Source organism: Balaenoptera borealis, assembly GCF_965194805.1.
Source record: "Balaenoptera borealis genome assembly, chromosome: 15".
Lineage (NCBI taxonomy): Eukaryota > Metazoa > Chordata > Mammalia > Artiodactyla > Balaenopteridae > Balaenoptera > Balaenoptera borealis.
Genome location: NC_138871.1, coordinates 76,736,475 through 76,759,478, shown reverse-complemented (window position 1 = coordinate 76,759,478; position 23,004 = coordinate 76,736,475). Strand labels below are relative to the sequence as shown.

At 35.1% G+C, this 23,004-nt stretch overlaps 1 protein-coding gene across 11 annotated transcripts in view; it reads right to left on the bottom strand.

Annotated features, from left to right (window-relative positions):
- PUM2 (pumilio RNA binding family member 2) overlaps positions 1–23,004 on the bottom strand; it is a 92,423-nt gene that overhangs the window by 15,968 nt on the left and 53,451 nt on the right. For 7 of the 11 annotated variants that reach the window (XM_082358493.1, XM_082358492.1, XM_082358494.1 and 4 more), the window contains 3 exons: positions 18,204–18,347; positions 17,797–18,087; positions 13,406–13,642 (listed from right to left, as the gene is read on the bottom strand). In XM_082358493.1, coding sequence (XP_082214619.1) covers positions 13,406–13,642; positions 17,797–18,087; positions 18,204–18,347 — 672 coding nt within the window. The remainder of the gene's footprint in view (positions 1–13,405; positions 13,643–17,796; positions 18,088–18,203; positions 18,348–23,004) is intronic. The other 4 variants (XM_082358489.1, XM_082358490.1, XM_082358496.1 and 1 more) reach the window with 1 other exon arrangement.

Here is a 23,004-nt window from a genome sequence, read left to right as displayed (position 1 = left end):
ACTCCTGATGCACTTTGACAACTTAAAATGTCTAATGATGCCAAATGCCTTGAGTTTTAAAAAATCTTGGAATTTCAGTTCTAGAAGACTAATTATAATTAGCACTTTCATTTACAAAGTTGAAAGATTAATTTCACAAAGGGTCAGGATACCTTCGTTTCCTTACAAATTAATTAAATAAGCATTTCAACTCAATTTAAAATATACATTAAACATTTAAAATTTGGTTTTTTAGGGAATTCCCTGGCAGTCCAGTGGTTAGGACTCCTCACTTTCACTGCTGAGGGCCTGGATTCAATCCCGGGTCAGGAAACTAAGATCCCACAAGCCACGTGGGAAAAAAAAAACAAACAAAACTGGTTGTTTTTAAACACTGAAAGCATGTCATTCAAAACTATTTTGGGATTGAGGAATATTTTACAAAATTGGCCTATACCTTTCAAAAATGTTGAGGTCATAAAAGACTGAGAAATAGTTCAAGATTAATAAGAGTCATGATAAATAATTGTCATGTGTGAGCCCCCAAATCAATCGCCCTCTCCGCCCCAATGCTCCCCCCCATCGCCTTTCTTGTAAAGGATATCAATGAGACAACTGGCAAAGTCTGAATAAAGTCGGCTGATTTGACAGTAATATTGTTAAGTTCCTGACTCTGACAAAAGAATGTCCTTACTTTCAGAACACACACACACAGTGATATGTTCATGAGTAAGGGACACTGTGTCTGCAACTTCCTTTCAAAAGTATCAGGGAAAAAAATGGGTGTGAAGGGACAGGCAAATGCAGAGAGGGGAAGCGAGGAGAGGGAAACAATAATAAAGAAAATTCAGTTAAATAACATTTGGAGAATCTGGGGATAAGCTAGATTTTTTTTAATTGTTAATGATTTCCTCTTAAGTCTGAAATTATTTCAAAATTAGTTAAAAACAAACATACAAATTGGTCATCTATACTCATACCATTGCTACTGGTCATCTAAAAGATGCGTTCTGCACCAAAGGTGTTAAAAGGTAACAGTCCCTTCAACTTATCACTGACCTCACCCTATCATTCATCACTTCTTAATCACGAGCGTAGTAAGAGCGTATGGGACGTGGAGGTCTGCACTGTAAGTTCACAGATGAAACCGCTATAGCCCGAAAGTGATGCGACATGCAGCTAGGCAGCCAGGACTCTCAGGCCAGAGCTCATCACACAGAGGTGTGCTGCCCCTCATACGCTATTTACATAGGTATCTATCAAGTTCATCCATGACAAATGAAGGAAGGCAAACACCTCATAACTATCCTAGTAGAAATAATATGATTTTGTAAGTTTTCATTAATTTCCTTGAGAAGTCCATTGTTTTAGAATCCTTCCCTATTTAATACCAGAAATCAAAAAGATCTTAATACTGTGAAAAACACAGGGGAGAAAAATATAAAACAACTGAAACCACCACAAAATAAATCTCACAAGTTTTTTCTTTTCATTATTTTCCACCTCCCTGGGATCTGGAGTAACAACTCCTGAGCCTATTCTTTTATATATTTACCTTTTCTATTTTTTAAAAAATAAAGATTCTCAAATCTTTCCCAGTGGATAGTTGTTATTAAAAAATAAAAAAGTCTACCTGAAGATTATTCTGATAGAGGTTTGGAGGCTAATAAATTAGAATCAAGATAAATGAAGGTTTCATTTTAGAGCAGGTTATCAACTACTAATTTCAAATAAAAATGGTAATCCAAGTAGATTCAGGGTCCCGAAAAGGGTACAACTACATATAGGCTACTAGGCAGAGTCCCTTTCAGAAGGCGAGGCTCTGGAAAGCTCAAGAATGATAAGATGATAATGAAAGATGACTAGTTAGTTGGAGTGGGCAAAGAATAAATGATAAAGAATGCATACGTGGAAAAAACCTAAAATGAGGATGACCTATTTCACTTTAAGGTATTACCTTCAGTTACTTCTAACCCAGAGCCCATACACTTAGTACTTTCAGTTCGTTATTTTTTTTCTCTGATTACTTTTCAAAAGAAATGTATGGCACATTCAGAGTAGACTGTAACAGCCATGTTAACTCCTTTCTTCCTTCCAATTTCTGCCTTTTGCAAATGGGACTGTCTAACCTATGCCTGTCCCATGACTGTATTTTGGAGGCAGATAACTTGTTTCCTAGGTTTCACAGACCCAAAGATGGAGAGGAATTTTGCCACAGGATGGACCACATTCAGAATCTCAGCTGATTTAGAAAATAAGATTTGGGATTTTTGGAATGGTTCAAGACTCTTGGGGATGCTGGAATGGGGTGAATGTATTTTGCATGTGGGCTGAACGTGAATTTTGGGGGACCGGAGTTCAGACTGTACTGGGCTGAACTGGGCTTCCCCAAAAGATATGTTCAAGTCTTAACTCCTGGTACTTGTGGATTTGATTTTATTTGGAAATAGGATCTTTGCAAATGTAATCAAGTTAAAATGAGGTGTCATGCTGGAGTAGGTTGGGCTCTTATCCAATGACTGGTGTCCTTATAAGAGAAGGAAAATTAGGACAGACACACAGGGAGAATGCCAGGTAATGATGGAGGCGGAGACTGGCGTGCTGTGTCGACAAGCCAAAGAATGTTATGTGTTATCAGCAACCATCAGAAGCCAGAAAGAGGCAAGGAAGGCTTGTGCTCACAGCCTTCAAGGGGAGTATGGCCCTGTTGACACCTTAATTTGACTTCTAACCTTTAGAACTGTGAGACAATAAATCTGTTTTAAGCCACTTAGTTGTAATTTGTAACAGCAGCCTTAGAACACTAACATATAATGCTATCTTAACAACACTCTGAGACAAGGATATTATCTCCATTTTACTTGTGACACAATAGGCTTAGAGAAGCTAAATCCTTAATAAATCCTTATTCAAGGATGCATAGCTAATAACTAGACTGAGTTTTTTTTTTAACTATTATATCTGAATAATTCCCTTAAAGCTTTCGGTTATATTCTGCTATACCTCATGAAGAGCATTTAATGCCATATACCATACTTAAATCTGGGACATGCTTGAGGTTACATGGGAGAATAAACCACGTAAATTTTTTAACTATAAAATTTTAACTATATATTTGCCATACAAAGACACAACATTTTTACTCAGGAAAAACCAAGGCTTCAATGAATTAAAAAACCTACATAATTCTAGTTAAAAGTATAATCTTCCACATCATCTTAACAGACTAATATAAAAAGCAAAAAGCATAAGTATGTCACGTGTGCTACCTTAAATATGTACATTTTATGACCATATGTAAGCAAACAATATCAGGTGCAAACTACAAACCAAAATAAAAATCTGTTGTTTCCATTTCTATTGCTTGTAATTCTTTTCTAAAAGCAACTAAGTAATTAATCTACCTTTTAGCATCTAGTGCTTCAACTTTTTAAAAATATAAAGGTAAGAGGGAGGCCATCTTCACAGAAGATACTTAATAATCTTCTCTCATTCATCAAAGAGCATTTAAACAGACTGAGTTTTTAACACATGGACTATGTAGCTCAGACTAGTATTATATCTCACTTCTACCTCTACTCACCTTGCCAATTTCCATGATTCCATCAAAAAAGGCTTATGTGATTTCAAGAACTGTCTGACTCTTACATCTTTACTGAAAACTAAACTACTTCTGTGATTACTGAACATGAGGACACTCTAAAAACCTACCCCTACCCCAAACCAAAGAACAATACACACAGGCAAAAATAAAAACTCACAACTGTCATAAAACTTCTCAAAGTGCAGTACTCTATAGAGTATGATCTTAACACACTGATCAGAGAACACACTGACTACCAGTCAAACAATGCTTTAATGTAGAAATCTAGGTAGGATGTAAAATACTTTTTTTAAACAAGTAGCCAGTGTCCAAAAATAAATTCATCGATAAAACAGAAAGAAACAAAGCCACTCAAATTACTCCAACCATTTTGTTGAGATCTGAATACAGCTGACCCTCGAACAACACGGGGGTTAGGAGCATCGACTCCCACCCCACCAAAGTGTATGTATAAATTGTGACTCCCCCCAAACTTAACTACTAGTAGCCAGCCTACTGTTGACCAGAAGCCTTACCAGTAACATACAGTCTATTAACATGTTATATGCTACATATATAATTATAATTTTATGCATTCATGAAATACCTAACTTTTAAATTTTTTTGATATTTCTATGCAGTCTGTGAATTTTTTCAAGTTGTTGCAAATCTCCAAAAAAATTTCCCAATTTTCCCCGTATTTTGGGGGGAAAACAATCCATGTATAAGTGGACCTGGGCTGTTCAAACCTGTGTTGTTCAAGGGTCAACTGTACTGTTAAAGCTGTGGAGAATGGTTTCAGCTTTCTTGTTTCTAATCTAGTAGGGAGAAAAAACCCAGAAACAACTCTAATATAGTCTGTGGTTAATTTGGTACAAAAAAACCAGAAAGGAAAGATAATAATTCTAATGGAGAGAATCACTGTGTTAAATAAAGTGCAATAAGGCAATAGCATTACAATCATTATACTGTAATTGCTGGTTTACTCATCTGTATTCACCACAAAAATATCAAACTTGATGATGGTAGGTAGAATGATGTTTTCTTCAACAGTGTCTCTCAAGTCAAGCACAGTCTGATATAGGGATTTGACACTGGTTGAATAAATTAAGTGAATTAATTAAGCAAAATAAATTAATTAAATAAAAACTTTACAGGTTTCTGGTAACTGAATGTACTGCTGAACTGAATGAATAAGCATTTTCAGAACTCTAATGAAAAACTGATGAACTCATAAAAGTGCTAACAAAAGATCAAGATGAAAAAAAAAATTAATTACATGGGACTGAGTGAACTGATGAGGATGAGTATAATTTTTGTGACTTTCTGTCTGAATTAAAAAAAAAAAAAATCCAACAAGGACTCAGAGGCAAAGAATATACAAATCAATTTTCACTGCAAAGTAAAGGAGCTGTTACAGTGGAGGATAACTGGACTGAATGTCAATATTATGACATAGTATGAGTGTGTTTCATGTTTGGTAATTGCAATCATTGTTGCTTTTGTTGTGGTCATCCATGTACAATGCTTGGTGTCAGTCTATTTATCTCTTGTAAAAATGAAATACAGTGTGTGTGTGTGAAAAAAAAAAAAAGACAAAATAAATAAATAAATAAAAAACAAAAAAACTTTCATGAGACCCCAGAATTCTTAAATGGGGGCCAATAAAACTACACATAAAAGATAAACATAAAATAGGGATTAGTTTCAGTATAAATTAAGCTTATTACTATTCTATTTAGAATATCATGTAAAGACCCTTATCTGATCAGTTTTAATTTAAAAATTAGCAATAAAATATTATGAGATCCTTCAAGTAAAAAGTATTTAATTTAGATTAAAAGTCAATTGCAGGGGGACTTCCCTGGTGGCACAGTGATTAAGAATTGCCTGTCAATGCAGGGGACATGGGTTCAAGCCCTGGTCCAGGAAGATCCCACATGCCGCGGAGCAGCTAAGCCCGTGCGCCACAACTACTGGGCCTGCGCTCTAGAGCCTGCGAGCCACAACTGCTGAGCCCGTGTGCTACAACTACTGAAGCCCGCGTGCCTAGAGCCCGCGCTCCACAACAAGTGAAGCCACCGCAGTGAGAAGCCCGCGAACCACAAGGAAGAGGAGCCCCCGCTCGCCGCAGCTAGAGAAAGCCCACACGCAACAATGAAGACCCAAAGGAACCAAAAAAAAAAAAAAAAAAAGTCAATTGCAGGCAAGTGAAAAATGCCAATATACTGACATTCAAACTCACTTTCCCCACCAACTCACAATAGGCTAAATATATTTTACCACAATTTTATAAAAAGTTCACAAAAATTCTAAACTTAGGGAATAGGAAAAGATCCTTTATTTATTTAGAGCGATAGTAGACAGAAATAAAAGCATTCTTTGAGAAGCAGTGTGACACCTTGGAATGAACCAGGTAGACCTGGACTCAAAATTTTTGTTCCTTACTAACTTCATGACTACAAGCAAGTTCCTTGATTGCTTTGAGAATGAAGTTGTGTGTGTGTGTGTGTGTGTGTGTAGTGTGAAAGAGGAGGCAAAGTTAATTTCTCCCCATTTGGATATTCAATTGCTCCAGTCCAACTTACTGAAAAGACCATCCTTCCTAAATACACCAGAGTGGCACCGTGGCCACAAATCAGGTAACTAAATGAGCAGGTCTATTTCTGGATCCTCTATTCCACCAATCTATTTCTCTACCCTTGTGCCAATACCACAATTTTAGTAAAACTACCACTGCAGTTTTAATAAGTTTGATATCTGGCCAAGTTATTAAATTCTAAATTTGTTCTTCAAGACTGTCTTGACTACTCTTGGCTCTGTTTTTCCATTCATATTAAATAAATCAGCTTGTCAATTTCTTTAAAAAAGCCTGAAAAATTCTTATTGAGACTGTGCTAAATCTATACATCAATTAGAAGACAGTTGGTATCTTTATAATACTGAGTCTTTCAAGCCACAAACATGACATGTCCTTTCATTTATTTGCCTTCTTTAACTTCAGTCAGTGCTTTTATGGTTTACAGTGTAAAGACTTTGCCCTTCCTCCAATGGACTATTCCTGGTTAAGGAAACAGTCTCATGTAAAAATATTCTAAACATAAGTCAATTTTCAGTATTACCCCATGAGACCCATGCTGCATTCATTTTTAAAGGTTATTTGGCTAAACTTGCAGATCTCTCATGAAGCACATCTGCCTATATTTTAAGAGTTAGTTTTTTGATCCTATGTTTACTTAATGTACATTATTTAGTATATAAACAGTGCAATAATGTAAGTTCTTGGTGAATTCTTGATAGATTGTTTTTAAGGCACATGAAGACTTATTTGATATCAGTAAGAAGGGAAGGTAGAGAAACAATTGAGGGAGGAGCTGAAATGCAAATATGAAGGAAAGGTAGAGCCAGTGAATAAAAAGTAAAACAACCAAATGATAGTAAACAATGATATACAGAATTATAGTCAACAACATTAAAGAAATGTCTCCAATTTGCAAAATACATATCAAGGAAAAAAATATTTAAAAACATATTCAGTAAGAGACCAGACTTTTCTATTTTCTCTCATCCCATAAGCTTTTTTTCAAAAATTTAAAATATGCAATGGCAAGCAGACTTCAGGTCAACAGAAGGAAACAAGGCAGGAAGAAAGAAATCCATTAGGGAGATGATGGGGGACAAGATCAAAGGCTGATATAACACACTAGAGATCCAGGAATTATGAGTTACAAAGAAGTGTGAACTGGAGTAACGCCTTATATAAACTATGAATTGTTCCAAGGTGTCTCTCTTCACGTGAGTGCTACTGGAAATTTCAGTGGGATAATCCTTTTTAAATGAAAAGTTTAGCATCAGGCTGCTGGGTATTTAATGTCCACAGAATCCCCACAATCATGATGACAAGCAAAAACTGTTGCCACACATTTCCAAATCAGTCACCTCCTCACTCTAGGTATTTTAAACAAGCGCTCCGAGTGATTCTGGTATGGTAAACCACTGAATCGAATCATCAAGTATTTTTTAATCTCAAATCTGAGATTACCTTAACTGAATTAGCTGGTGAAAACATTCTCAGTCATTAGAAGCACAAAGTCATAGATAACATTATTAGAGGATAATGGATAAAACATAAGGGCAAAAATTAATCATTGTGACCCCAAACCAGAACTAAGACTAATGAATTTGTACACAGAAATGAAACATAAAATAATAAATTCTTCCACACAAGTAATAATTTTAGAACTTTTTCACAACATATTTCATACTTTTCAACAAATAAATGACTTTTAGATGCACCAATGGGTTGAAGCAGTGATTTCATTTACACCACCATGAGAACCTGTAAATAATATTCTGTTGAGAGCTGAGTATGTTGTCCTATCTATTCAGTCCTGTTGTCCAACATATATTCAGTCCCTGAATGGCCTGCCTTATGAGTAACACATATTCTTATTTCATAGAGTAGATAAGAGCTTTTCTATAAATCTCAAGAATAACTGAGAAAGGGATCTAGAAGTCTAGTAATCTTATATACACATTTTAAAAACACATAACCTACACCATTGTGAGGTTAAATTTGAGAGGCTGAGTAGAATATTGTTTTTGATATAATTTGTAAAATTGTTCAATTCATTATAGAATAGCAGAACAGAAAAAGAAAAGATAGTATCAGGAGTAAGAACAGTGTTCTAGCTTCAGTTCTGCCATTTACTGGTTTGGGCAAGTCTCTTGGGTTCATATGACCTATAACTGTTTCATCTTTAATGGGTAGATCACTCAGCCAGTCTATGTTAACAATTAGGATGAAATGAAATAATGAATATGAAAGTGCTGTAGAAAACTATCAAATGCTATTCAGTTACAGGGAACTTGCTACTTAAAGGATAATAATACTTTCAATGAAAACTTCAAAATAATTTATATTGTTTTCTGCTTTAAGGACCATATATGAAACTCAGAAAAATTGCACATAGCCTTACAACCAATTTGGCCATACTTGTTTTAATTCTCAAACATCTCATTCTAAGAGAAGCGGATGACCAAATCTGCCAAAGGTCAGCAATTTCAACAGATTAACTACTACTGAACAGGGAAAATGACTCTAACAGTGAATATTACCATGTCTACGTTTCAAATAAAATTTTCTGTGATTAGGAGAGAAGATAGGTTATAAAGTTTTTTAATCTACTGCAAGTTAAAGCACTATGTGACTACTGAATACATGACATTAAGGAATCTTCAAAACTGACAGCCACTTTTGAATTAACTAATTTCACTGAGTTCAAAGCTGGAATTAGACTTTTTATCACCCTTTTCTTAAGAAAAAACAAGCCAGTTCAAAAATGAAGAGGTACAGGGGCTTCCCTGGTAGTGCAGTGGTTAAGAATCTGCCTGCCAATGCAGGGGACATGGGTTTGAGCCCTGGTCCGGGAAGATTCCACATGCCATGGAGCAACTAAGCCCGTGAGCCACAAGTACTGAAGCCTGCACGCCTAGAGCCCGTGTTCCGCGACAAGAGAAGCCACCGCAATGAGAAGCCCACGCATTGCAACGAAGAGTAGCTCCCACTCGCCCCAACTAGAGAAAGCCTGCGTGCAGCAACAAAGACCCAACACAGCCAAAAATAAATAAATAATTAAAAAAAAAAAAAATGAAGAGGTACAAGGGAAGAAGCCATTAGTTTGTCAAATCCTAAGTTAAATAAAAACACAAAATGTTACTTGATACCCAAGAAGTTCCGTATCAATCTTATTATGAGCATAAAGATTAAATAAGAAATCACTAACAAATTTTAAACGTTTACTCAAAGAAGAAAAAGAAAGGAAACAAGGAAGGAAAGAACTAGTTAGCTAGCTCCAGGTAGATGAATAAAATAATACTTGAAATATTTAATCTTCTTTTACTGGGAGTAACGTATCTCAAAATAAAGAGACTGACTTCTATCATAAAGAATTATAAAAAACAACTACAGGTAGAAGATTTTTTCCCCCCAACTCTATAAATCAGTATAACATGAGAAAATAATTCACTTAATATTCAAGGCTGAACTTGAAGCCCAGAATTTGACATAGCTCTTTGCATTTCAAGATAAAAACCACTAATCTTAAAGTTGTTCTCCTTCCTTGTTCTTTTCCACTTGTTTCTCTGATCAGTATTTTAAGTGCTGCTTTTAACAAGTTGTAGTCAACGTGGGAACCAATGTGAAGGGACTCCAAATGGCCAAAGATAGTAATATTTTAGCATCAAGAAAAGGTATAAAAAGTGTTATCTCCCAGTCTGCAATGGACAGAAACATAACAACTATCCTAAAATCCATCAATTTACACTACAGGGAACAATGATGATTTAAACACAAAAACAAAAAAACCCCCTGCAACCTTTAGAAGTTGCTAGGGCATCAACTCATTCTCATTCTCATTTCCCAAGGTCAGAAAATGAAGAAAAATCAAGCATTATCCTGACTCCTACATGAACTATATATTTTAGGGTAACCTCACAACTGATGAAAGTTCTTTTCCATAGAAAAATTCCAGCTAACAAATGTAAAAGGAATGACAGAGCATCACCATTCCGCAACCTCTGAAGAAATACTTAGGTGATGATGAAAGGCTGCTAAGCCATTAGGTGGATTTGACAGACAACCTCACAAAGGAAATAACCAGACATGTGTCTCCTGATATGGTGCAGCAGAAATACAGACCCAAATAGCAAAGCAAACAACCAGATCAAACCCCTAAATTTAATTCCATTTTACAGGAAATTCAGAGAATAGAGGAACACGTTAAATACCACCATGGAGAAGAAACCATCGAGGTCCAGAATGTGGGATATTCAACAGGACAAAGTTTCTTCAACAAATAAATGTGAAGGAAAGAAAAAAGAGGATGGGGAAATGGTTCCATATTAAAAGACATCAAACAAATGACGGACCTTATTTGGACCCTGATGGAAACACAACAACTGTAAAAAGACATTTAAGTCAATTAGGGAAATTAAGAGTAATGAGAATTTATAAATTTTAAAAGGTATGATAATGATTTTGTGGCTATAATTGTTTTTAAAAAAGGAATCTATCTCTTAGAAATTTCATACTAGAATATGGAAGATAAAATTACTTTTTCATGTTTCTGACTTCAATATATTTAAAAAGCAACAAGGTTGCAAATCTTAACAAAAATATTTTAGGTTACAAAAAAATGAACAACCAAAATTTATCAGTTGAAATACTTGTTCTTCAATCACAAAGCGACTACTGGTCATCCTGCTAAAAATACTTATGTTGATCAAATGACAACTATTTTTAAAAAATGAAACATCTTTGTTGGAAAGCCAGAAGCACACAATGTTGCTATTCACTCTTCCTGTGAATCAAGTAACTAGCATGAGCAAAGGCATAGGTGGTTTAAAAAAAAAGAAAGTTACCTGTTTCATCCAATATTTTAAGAATATAGATATCCAGACCTACCAATAACTATAATGGTTACGTGTCTTAAAAAAAAAATCTCATAAGAAAATCAGCTGGAACTAATTAATTCCAACCAATTCTAATGAAACTGAGAATTTATCCCTATTTTATGATATTATATTCTTAATATGTGAACAGAGTAAGATTATTTTTTAAATGGCTATGCAAATTCATTTTCATAGGTATTTTATCAATCAGCAGCCTTGATAACTTGATTCATGAAGAAATCCACTTCAGGGATATGTAACTTAAAATATATATTTTTTAGACCGGAGAGCATGTTAAGTCTTGCATCGTGATTCAATGACATGAAAACGAAAGATAGATTATTTCCATGAACACTATACAAAGAGCAAATTTATGAAATCTACTTAATTATTTTCAACTTGGCAGGGTCTATTCTTTGTTAACAAACAAGGTTGCTAGTCATAATATGACTAAAGCTAGAAGAAACTGGGGAATCACAAAAGAAAATAATCTACAGACAATTTCAATCAGAGGTGTGTTTAAATACTAGATTTCAAGGTGAAGCTAAACTAAGGAGTTTAGCTTAAACTATGGGCACAAAAGTATCAGGCTACAATGTAGAACTGCTGGCCCACACGATGATAACTTCTCATAATTGACTAGAATTCCTTCTAGAAGCATCTATATGCCTGGGTTCTTTATAGTCAAAAAAAATATCTAGATTGCTATTTAATTAGAGACATCTAAAAAGTCACTTATAATCCAATCTCTAAGCAAGCTATGTAGAATAATTAATGCCATTTACACAGGCACTAAAGCACAACGTAAGCATAACAGTTGACAGAAATCTGATCTGAAACTTATCTATGAAAAAAATGACAGGACGTGACAAATATAATCTTAACGAATAAAACACAAAACTACTACGAAAGGTCTATTTTTAGGTTTGCTTTGCTCCAAATTTTGGTGACAATTTCAAAGTCTCAAAGGCATGTTTTATATGGGAGTGGTTAGAGTGGGTCTGAATAGAAATAATAAAAATCAGGAATTGAGTAGTTCCTATGACTAAGAAAAGATAAATGAAGGAAAGTGGTAGGCTAAAAACTGGTAAGTTTACACAAACAGTGCTGCAAAGCAGATTTTAGGACCCCACTCAAATAAATTAATTGGTTGTATACAGTCAATATCCCCAAAAAGAACAAAGGCCCAGAATTTGGGGTGGAGGACCAGTCTTTAAAAAAGAAATCTAGCCCACTTTGTAATAACATAAATCTAAATGATGATCACTGTAAAATATTCCTTTGTTACATGGACACTTACTATATTACTGAGCTTTAGGAAAAAATAACTATAGCCTTATGATGGGGGTGGCGGGGTCAAACATAATCACTAATTTACAATATATCTGCTTACAAAAGCAACATTACTTTTTAAATCACAAGCTGATTTAAATCTTCCTAAGCACATAAGAATCAGCAATAGAATCTCTCAGTTTTAGCTGAAATGACTAGAATTACAAAAATCCAAAATCTAATTTTAATAAAATACTTTATTTGAAGAGACAGGGAGGGATTCATACACAGCCTCTGATATCCAAAAACCCTTCAAAATATACTGTTAACTACATGGCTAAATACTTCCTGGAGTGGGAAAAAGGTAACCACCAATTCAAATAATCTTGGGGTGGGGGCGATTTTAATATACAGATATAAACCAAAGTTCTAAATGTTCCGATTTCAAGGGTACAACAAGCGTAGAACATTTTTTTTCTTAAACAATGTGTTCAAAAGTAAGAGAACTACATGGACCAAACCCATACATAATAAGATTCTCTAACTCACAAACATACTCAATTCATATACCCTGATATAACCCTGTGGTAAAATGGCCAGGCATTCAAAGGCCAAAGCAAAAACCATCATACTAAACTAAATTATTTAAAGTTCAATAACTATGTGACTAATGATTGCTTTTGGTGTGCACAAACTTTTTTTTTTTGAATTTTATTTTATTTTTTTTATACAGCAGGTTCTTATTACTTATCCATTTTATATGGTGTGCACAAACTTTTGATGGTGAAATCTCTTTCACTATCACATATAAATAATTGACTTTTCAGATGATCTAAAACACACACAAATCAAAAGCACAGACGAGAAAAAAAAACACACCACTGTATTTCATAAAAGGAACATACGATACAATAGGGGTCTTTACCTTACTGTACATTAGACCCTCACTTTGAATTTTCACAAAAGTAGAACTTTTTCAAAAGGCTAATATCTACAAGCAAAAGCAATTTGGCATGTTTTATCCAACATTAAATATTTTACACATATTATAAAACACACACACAAACACACTCACATGTATACATACAAATAAAAAGGGTTTTGGTTTTTTTTTTTTACCTAAATGCAAACTGGATGAGGATCCATGTGATGAAAGTGATGGCGGTGGCGTAAGTGAATGTCCTGGAGTTTGGCTTGGCAGAGGCATGCCTATTGGACTTGGAGAGGAGGAAAATCCCAGACTATTGTAAAATGGTTGCCCTATGGGTGCTAGGCTGCTACTAGATCTTTTGTACAAGTCAGAGCTAGTAGATAGAGACTCTCTCCTTGTGGCACTACTACTTGCAGAACTGCCAACTGAAGAAGAAATAAAAAAAACCCTAATTACATACAGTGTTAACTGAATAAAACCTATCCCCAACTCTTGCTGGGAAATAACAGAAGTGATCACAATAATTATTTTTAGAAACATTATAGAGAAGATAATTACTGTGATAACTATACATACTAACTTATTAATCATAAAAGGGTATAAATGCACCCCAAGAAAATAACCAAATATTTAAGAGCAGTCACTCATATGTTCCTTATTTCACACATATTTACCATTGACACATATGATTACTGTGCTTTAATACCCTGGTATGATTTATAAACCCTGAAATTGTAAGTTGTCTGCTTTAGGATATGCTAGAGATTAAATTCCAATAAGGTTAAATTTTGGTAGTATCCTAATCTCTGGAACCAAGTTCTTAGACTTCAACCCAAAGCCAAGAAAAGATTATACTGATAAACAGAGTATTAATACATTTCCCTCGCCATTCACATTTGATTTGGCTTCCAGCTTGTGTTCAAACCATAGTCCTTTAAAGTCCATATTGGCCCGAATATTAGTCAGCTGTGAAGTATAGATGGCAGCTAACTCCTCAGTACTTTTCACACTACACATTCTCCCTATCCTTCAACAACTAAATTACAAAATACATATGGAAAAATCAAACTTTCTCTTAGAAAACTGATAGCTCTCATTACTGTTATCAACCAAAGACATGTGTTCACTTACCCCTCAGGATCTTCCATTCCTAAGATTCTATTTCTGGCCTCATGAGCCCCATACTCAGGTAAAGGCTGATTAGCCTTTGTTTTCTTATATGGTATACAATTATATCACATCCCTTATTGTACTATATACCAAATTTTTTTTGTTCTTCACTTAATCCCCAATTCAACTATTAACCTTCTAGTTTTTTTCTTTTGTACTTCATAAAATCATAAAAAAATGGTAGGTTCACATTACCATGTAGCTATGCATGCTCAGAAAAGCAACAAGATCTGGCTGTTAATCAACATGTATTTGGATAATCAAATTCTTTACTAAGTGTTTAAAAGGGTTGTCCAAAACTCCCAATTCTTAAGTCTCACTTAGAGCCCATATTTTCCAGTATGTTTTTTACTGTTTCTAAGCCTTTTTTAAACTTTTTAAAGCCTTTTACATCCAAAATAATTTCATAATACATTTCTTAACCTATCAAGTTTTTTACGGACAAGCTCTATATTCGGACCAATATGGTAATTCTTTTCAAGAGAATTTTAAAGTTTCTATTAGGTTGTGGTTTTCTAATAGCAAGTCAATTATAAATAGATCATAAGGGTATAGATCAAAGAGAAAAATTAAGCAGAGCACATGATGGTAGACCAAGTTAAGCTTATTAATACAGATAGGAAACTTAATTACACTGGTTTTACCAAATTTAAAATTCTATAAAGGAAAAATACCAGGCTCACACTACTGTATTAAGCAAAATATTATATAAACAGTATTCAACCTTTTAAACCAGTGAGTGCAGTTTCTGGAAGACTGATCATGTTTTATTGAAATTCTCACTTTTTAATATATATTTCAGGGAAATACTAGTAACTATATGCATTTTTAATAGCAAAAAATGAACACTATTGTAAGAGTGGTTTTGGCAAAACTGTCAATGTATGCTATATTAACTATGCTAATTTAAAAGGACACTGTCAAAGTGATTTTTCTAAAACATGGCTACATTTAAAATTCCTATTTATTTCAGAAAACAATTTAAATGACAAGGAAAAAGACAACAGCTCTGTAATGAGAGCAGCAGCACTATCATTCCCCTGGCAGATAATCAAAGAAACCATAGTTTTGACACATGCGATATTATTTTCCTCTAAAAAGGAAAAGCCAAGCCGAACATTTAAAAGTAATTCAGAAATAGCTTTACTTTAAACCTAACAAGCTGGCTCCTTAAATTTTACTATATGCCTAAATTATCTGCAACAGTATGACTACAAAATATAAAACAAAGTATACCTAAAATATCTAAGCGGCTAGACAGTGGAGTCACTAATCATTTATCAACTGTGCATAAAATGTTAAATTACAAACTTTCAATTGTAAAAGAACATTCTAATGGGTCATAGAAATGGTGATTTAATTACTTTATTACAATGGCTAAGCTTCCTGGTGAGCTGAGTTATAAACTAGGGTATTTAACACTACTAAGCATTAATAATTTCATCATATGGGTAAAAGAATGACTGTGTATATGTTACTGTGTGTGTACATGAGCACATGAACACATTATATTTTAGATTTCATATAGGTATGGAATTGCCATAATGTAAAAAGGCAATGGGTAGACTTCGAAGAGTACCTAAGTGCAGCACTTGAATGAACGCTCATGAAATGTCCAAGAGGAGGGAGATGACAGGTTATTTACTGGTATTTAGGGGTGGCAATTGTTAATGTCCTCTGAAGCAAGGTAAAACAGAGGTACCCCAAACTGGAAATCAGAATGGAGTAAGCAATGCTCATAAATAAGGGAGGAATGAAGATGATCAGTTTTTGGGAAAGAGGCATCTGCAGGGGACATCTGTAGAGAACAAAATGTTGATGGCTCACCAGTTCCTGAATGCAGGGGGAAGGCTCTTAACAACTAAGAGACAAATGGGAATTTGGGGTTCCTACAAATCTATACCAGAACATCAGTGACATTTTATTAGAAAAGGGAACATGAGATTTATCAAGTCTTTTCTCTATTTTTCCTGGATTATTTAGGGTCTACAATCTATAGAAACTAGTTATTTCCACAAAAAAAAATTTTTTTTATAAAGTTATATGTTCTTTTGATTTTCTCCAGCAATCTAGGATTATTTGGGGAAAATGCTTGTCAATTGTGTTAGAAACAAAAAAATGAGTCTATGGGAGCACTTGGGCTAGAGATAAAAAGACTAACCTCCAAAAGGAATGAAAAAAAATCAAACAGGAAAATTAAGACTAAACAGTCTCTATGTTCACTAGACTCTTCCTCGGAAGATCCCATGCCCATTTCTTTAGGTAATTTTGTATTAGGCAAATATATTTCCCTTTTGTATTTCATTGTAACAAAAAAGCATTCTGCACCTAAAAGTTTATAGTTGTTCTAGACCATCATATTTATAAATATGAATGTTCAAGAAGTTCAGAAGATACTGTCTTAGAAAATTGGCAAGCACAGTTAGTAATGACTGGCATGTGTTAGTTTTGCCATTTTTCACACCAGAAAAGAATATAATTTAATGTGGTGGGAAAACAGATGAGAACCAGATTTTAAGACTCAAGGACACGAGAGGAATAAAAAACCTCTTGAGGTGTGAATAAATGGCCCTGCCCCTCATAAAGAAAAGGCTGTCAATTGTACCAAGAGAATGAGAGTAAGCTGTTTTTTCCCTGTTTCCTGAATACTCTGGAAACACCAGAGACTGATAATGCAATGTGTGTCAACAGGGTGTCAGTGTGGGCCTCTTCTGATTTCAGCTCTTCCTCAGTTACAAAATCAGTTTGTGTGGGTAAATTATTTATTTTGGGAAGCTATTTAAAATTTGGATTTCTTAAGGATTATATATAGAACTAGGATATGGGAAAAAAAGTCCTTTTAAATGAACTTTTAGTGATAAAGGCTAAGTTGTTTAATATAAAGATAGGCATATTTATCTTAGGGGCTTCTGTTTAGAACATTACATCGTATTTTATTTTTATATATTATACCAAATAAAGATCATTAACAACCATTAGCATTTAATAAGAATAAATCATCTGATGAGAACACAAAGATTATTATTTTAAAACACCAGAAACTTAAGATGGCAAAAATATTTACTTCCTCGAACATTAATATTATAGAGCAAAGGGAAGAGCTAGTAATTAGCATAATATATATTATCCCAAACAAACCTTACTAAAACAAAAATTACAGTAATATAATTCTTAAAGCCAGGGGAAAATGTATTATATCTGAGTAAAGCATGGGCTGCGTGAAATGAGTTAAGCATTCCTAGATGTTGCAGGAGGTGGTTTTTCAGCTACAAAACTAAACCAATAAACCAGTATCTTATTCCTGTCCTTTCTACACCACAAGCTATTACTGTTTATATTAATATTAAAAACAAATACATATACCTCATGTCCACTTAGCAGAGTACACTCATCTTAAAAAGAAACTTACCTGATGAACCAAATCCACTGAGGGCTGAGCCTATAGCAGCACCCAAAGAGCTACTGCTTCCAAAGCCAAGAGATGTACTTCCAGGTTGGCCAGGTCCGTGAGAAAATAAAGAACTGCTCTGGGAGCTATTAGTCAAAGAAGTGCTCCCATAAAATGAATTAGACTGCAGATTAGTGCTCGGCTGCTGCGGCTGCTGCTGCTGCGGTGGTGGCTGAGTGCCAAGTGGCCGGAAGAGACCATTTGTGCTGCCTGTGAGACTATTTGCAGTTCCTCCAGCTGCTGCTGCCGCTGCTGTAAATTAAATTTCAGACACTTCTTAAAACTACCCAGAAAACCATTTTCTATTTTTAAAACATCTCAAACAACACCAGAAAAATATTATCCCTGAAAATGTCAGTTACACTTACCAGCTTGTGCTGCTGCTGAACTAATTAAAACAGGTGTTGGAGCCATTAATCGAACTGGAGCTCCAAGGCCAGTTCTTGCTCCAGGGCCAACCACTAAGGCACCAGTCTGATCATAATAGGCAGTTGGAGTTAGTACTTGATAGCCTAGATAATATTAAAATAAATGTTTACCAATGAAAACATTTATTATAGAAAACATGTATTTATTTTCCCCCGCATTTGTGTTTTTATCAACCAGAAAACACAGCTATTTATGCTGTTAATATAAAAACCGTTAGTCACCATATAAAAAGAAAACACAGCTGAGAAGATATTACTAAATATATGAAAATATAGTAAAGCACAAATAAATTTTTTTCCTAAATTTTAACAGGGATGCCTCTCGCTTATAGACAACAAAATGATGAGATATATTCCTTGATATTGAAACCATAGGTAATCAAGGGCTGATGCTTGAAAGTTATTACCATTTAGTCAGTTGTCCCGAGAGGAGAATGGATAGAAAGACTAAGGGAAGTGAGGGAGAACACTGTACGATTTATTATGCAATTTTAGTAAATTTCTAAACCAAGTGCCTCATTACCAGCATTCCCTTAGATTTTCATTTGTAAGCAGCCCTTTAAAAATTAAATCATGATATAAACAGATAACTCAAAATCATAAGGTTTAACAGTCAATTTGTAAAGGTTCTCAAGCTGGAGTCTGAATAAAAATCACATAGGCATTAGTTTTATTACAGCCTTTACCACAAGGCAGGTGACAATTTGCATTATTCAGAACGACAGGTGAGTGAAGTTTATCTCTTCACAGACCTTCTCAGTAGGGACTCCTCATCTGAACCACAGAACAGAAAATGACTATTTCAAACAGAAAAGTGACTATTTTGCCAATTCTCTCAAGGATGGTGCATAGTAAGTACCACTCAAGATGCATGGGAGAGAAGGTAACTATATATATACAGTGGATACTTTAAGGCAATAGGGCTTATTCTCTCCCAGAACGCAGGTTGAGAAAGGCTGTCTTATACAGTACCAGAGACTCAGGCTCAAAAGTCTGAGGACCACTTGCAAAAATGCACTGGTAACCTTGGATACTTTTAAATTTAAACACTACTTTCCCCACTAAGACCAAAACTTTCACATGCAAAGGCTGTTTTAATTAAATACAGTAATTCTGCTTCGCAATTACCATTTTACTAATACAATGGATATGAATTAGGAGAACCAGCCAAATGAAGAGAAGCATCGGGCAAAACCTAGGAGGGAATGTAGAGCTTTCAAGCCCTCTCCTCATGGAGTGAACATGATGAGTTTGAGAAGATTATTAGATATCCAACTGTAACTGTCGCATAGGATATGCAAGTCTAGAGTTCAGGAGAGCGGTTCAGGCTGGAATTATAAATATGGGAGTGGTCAACATAAGGATGGTATAAGCTAAAAAGGACGAAATCACCAAGAAAATAAAAGGGCAGGGCTTAAGGCCTGAGGGTACTTTACATTAAGAGGCTGGAGAGAGCAGGAACAAGGGAAGAGACTGAGGAAATAGCCAGTAAAGAAGAAAGAAAATTCAAACAATTTGGTCTCTTGGAGGCCAAAGAAAAAAGAATTTGAACGAAGACTGAGTGATCAACAACGTCAAATGCTGCTAAAAGCCATTAAGAGTTGAGAACCTGACCAATGAATTTAGCAATATGGAAGTCATTCTGGTAAGGATAAAAGCCAAACTCTAGTGAATTCAGTAAAGAATGGAAGAACCATAAACAAGTACAGAAATGCTTTTGAGGAGTTTTGCTGTAAAAAAAAAAAAAAAAAAAAAAAGGACCAGAGGGGAGCTACAGAAAGGGGGCTAAGAGTAATTTTTTTCTTAACCAGAAAATGTACTTGATTAGCAGAGCATGATACTTAGGTGTTTAAAAATTTTATTGTTATTGTGAAATAAAACACATAAAAAGTACAAAAAACAGTACATTATAATGACTACAACACAAAAAAGTATAACTACTATCCAAGCCAAGAAACAGAAAACTGCCCAGCATCCCACCTCTCCAAAGTCCCTGCTCTACCAGTTTTCTCTTTCCCTTAGAGTTACACATTCTACTTCCCATAAATGCTTCTCTCTAAACAATCATTTGGTTGAATTATTTAAAAAATTTTAGGTACGATTCATCCATGTGGTTATACATAGACCTTCTAGTTTCCATTTTCATTATTGTATAGCACCTCATTGGACAAACACCACAATGAATTTATCCATTCTACGCTTACACGGTTCCCAGTTTGGGGCCACTGCCGACAGTACTGACATAAACATTTTTGTATATGTATGCTGGTGTGTTATGTGTACATATTTCTCTAATCTAAGGTATATATCTAGTAGTTGACACCCTGGGCCAAAGGGCATGTGTATTTTCAAACTTTGGCAAATAATGCCGAGCTGCCTTCAAAGTGGTTGTGCAAATTTACATGCTTACCACCTTGGTATTAGAGTTCCCACTGCTCCATGACTTCAGTAATACTTGACAATGTCAGACTTTTAAAAACTGGCCAATCTGAAAGATAGGCAGAAGCATTCTGTTGTGGTTTTGATTTTCTTTCCCCATAAGGAGGCTGAGCATCTTTTCATATGCTAATTAGGCATTGGGATTTCCTCTGGGGAAACAGCTGTTCAAGTCTCTTTCACCCATTTTCCTATTGGTCTGCCTTTTCTTATTGATTTATAATTCTTTATGTATGCTGGATTCAGGTGTTTCACCGTTTTAATGTATTACAAATATCTTCTTCCATTCTTAGGCTGACCTGTGATTCTCTTTATGGTGGCTTTTGAAGTAATGGGTTCAAATTTATTATTTCCTTTATTTTCATAAAAAAATTTCCCTATATTATCTTCTAATAGCTTTAAAATTCCACTTTTCCACACTTAGGTCTAAAATCCAAATGGAGCTGAGTACTGAACACAGGATAAGGCAGCGGTTCAATTTGTTGCCCAAATCATCAATTTTATTTCATCTTATTTATAAAACAAGTCATTCATTCCTCCCTACTGCTTTTTGCTGCTTTCTTTGCTATTAATTAGGTGGCCATTTCTTTTGGGATCTCACTTTTGGGGTCTCTACTTTGTTCCACTGGTCTGTTTGTCCATGCAGTAATTCAACTGCAGCTTTAGAGTAAATCTTACTCTGTAAGTTAGAACAGAGCAAGTCCTTCTACTTATTTTTGTTCTTTAAGAATGTTTTGGCTAATCTTGACTCTTTGCATTTTCAATAAATTTTAGTATCAGCTGTCAAAAAGAACCACAGAAAGAACCCATCGGGTTTTTGATTGGAAATGCACTGAAACTACAGGTAAATATGGGGAGAACTGGTAAGTTTAAAATATTGCGTTGCCCAATGGTTTGTTTATTTAGGTCTCCTTTAACGTCTAAACAAAGCTGCTTCCCATAGAAACTGGGCACATTTTCTGTCAGACTTATTCCTAGGTACTTCTGACTACTGTAAATAATAACCTTCAAATTTTTCATTTCAAAACATTATGGTGTTGGAAGTTCCCTTGCAGTCCAGCGGTTAGGACTCAGCGCTTTCATTGCTGTGGGCCTGGGTTCAATCCCTGGTTGGGGAGCTAAGACCCCGCAAGCAGCGCAGCATGTCAGAAAGAAAAAAAATAAGAAAAAGAAAAGGCTGTTGGTTAACAGAAAAAGATTTTTAACCTGATTTTTATATCCAAAAACCTTAACAGAAACACATTAATTCTAACACTTTATCTGCAGATTCAGTTAATACAATCATATTTTCTGCAAATGACAATTGTGTTTTTCTATTTACAGAACTTTTTCATTTTACTAGAATTTCTCTCATGTTATATACTGGCTAGGCTCTTTCATATAATGCTGAAGAGAAGTATTGTTAGCAGAAATCCTTGTCTTAATCCCAGTCTTAGATGGAACACTTTCAAGTATTTCCTATAAATAGGAAAGTCTATCATCCTTGGGAAGTGGGGTGGGGTGTTTAATTCCCTCCCGACTCCCCAGCATATTAAAGATGTTATCTTCTGGTTCATATTTGTTAAAGAGGTTTTTTTTTTAAAAAAAAGTCAATATATAAATTTATTATGCTTTTCCTGCATCTTTTGAGAAGTTCTTATGATTATTATTTTTTTTTTTTAATTTTTATTTATTTATTTATTTACTTATGGCTGTGTTGGGTCTTCGTTTCTGTGTGAGGGCTTTCTCTAGTTGCGGTGAGCGGGGGCCACTCTTCATCGCGGTGCGCGGGCTTCTCACTATCGCGGCCTCTCTTGTTGCGGAGCACAGGCTCCAGACGCGCAGGCTCAGTAACTGTGGCCCACGGGCCCAGTTGCTCCGCGGCATGTGGGATCTTCCCAGACCAGGGCTCGAACCCGTGTCCCCTGCATTGGCAGGCAGACTCTCAACCACTGCGCCACCAGGGAAGCCCGATTATTATCTTTTAATGTGGCGAATTACACTGTGATTTACTAATGCTCATCTTGCGTTCTTCGGATAAAACCAACTTGTTCATGATATATTATCCTGCTTTATATTGCTACATCTGGTTTGCTAATATTTGAGGATTTCTAAATCCATGTTCATAAGTTTGATGAGCCTACAATTTTCCTTTTCTGCACTGTTTGACGGGTTTTAATATCAAGATTATGCTAGTACCATAAAATGGCATGGGAAGAACACCCTCTTTTTCTGTTCTCTGGAATTTTAAAAATTGGAATTGTTGGAATTATTTCTTCCTTGAATGCCTGATATCATTCACCACTGAAGTTGTGTTGGCCTGGAA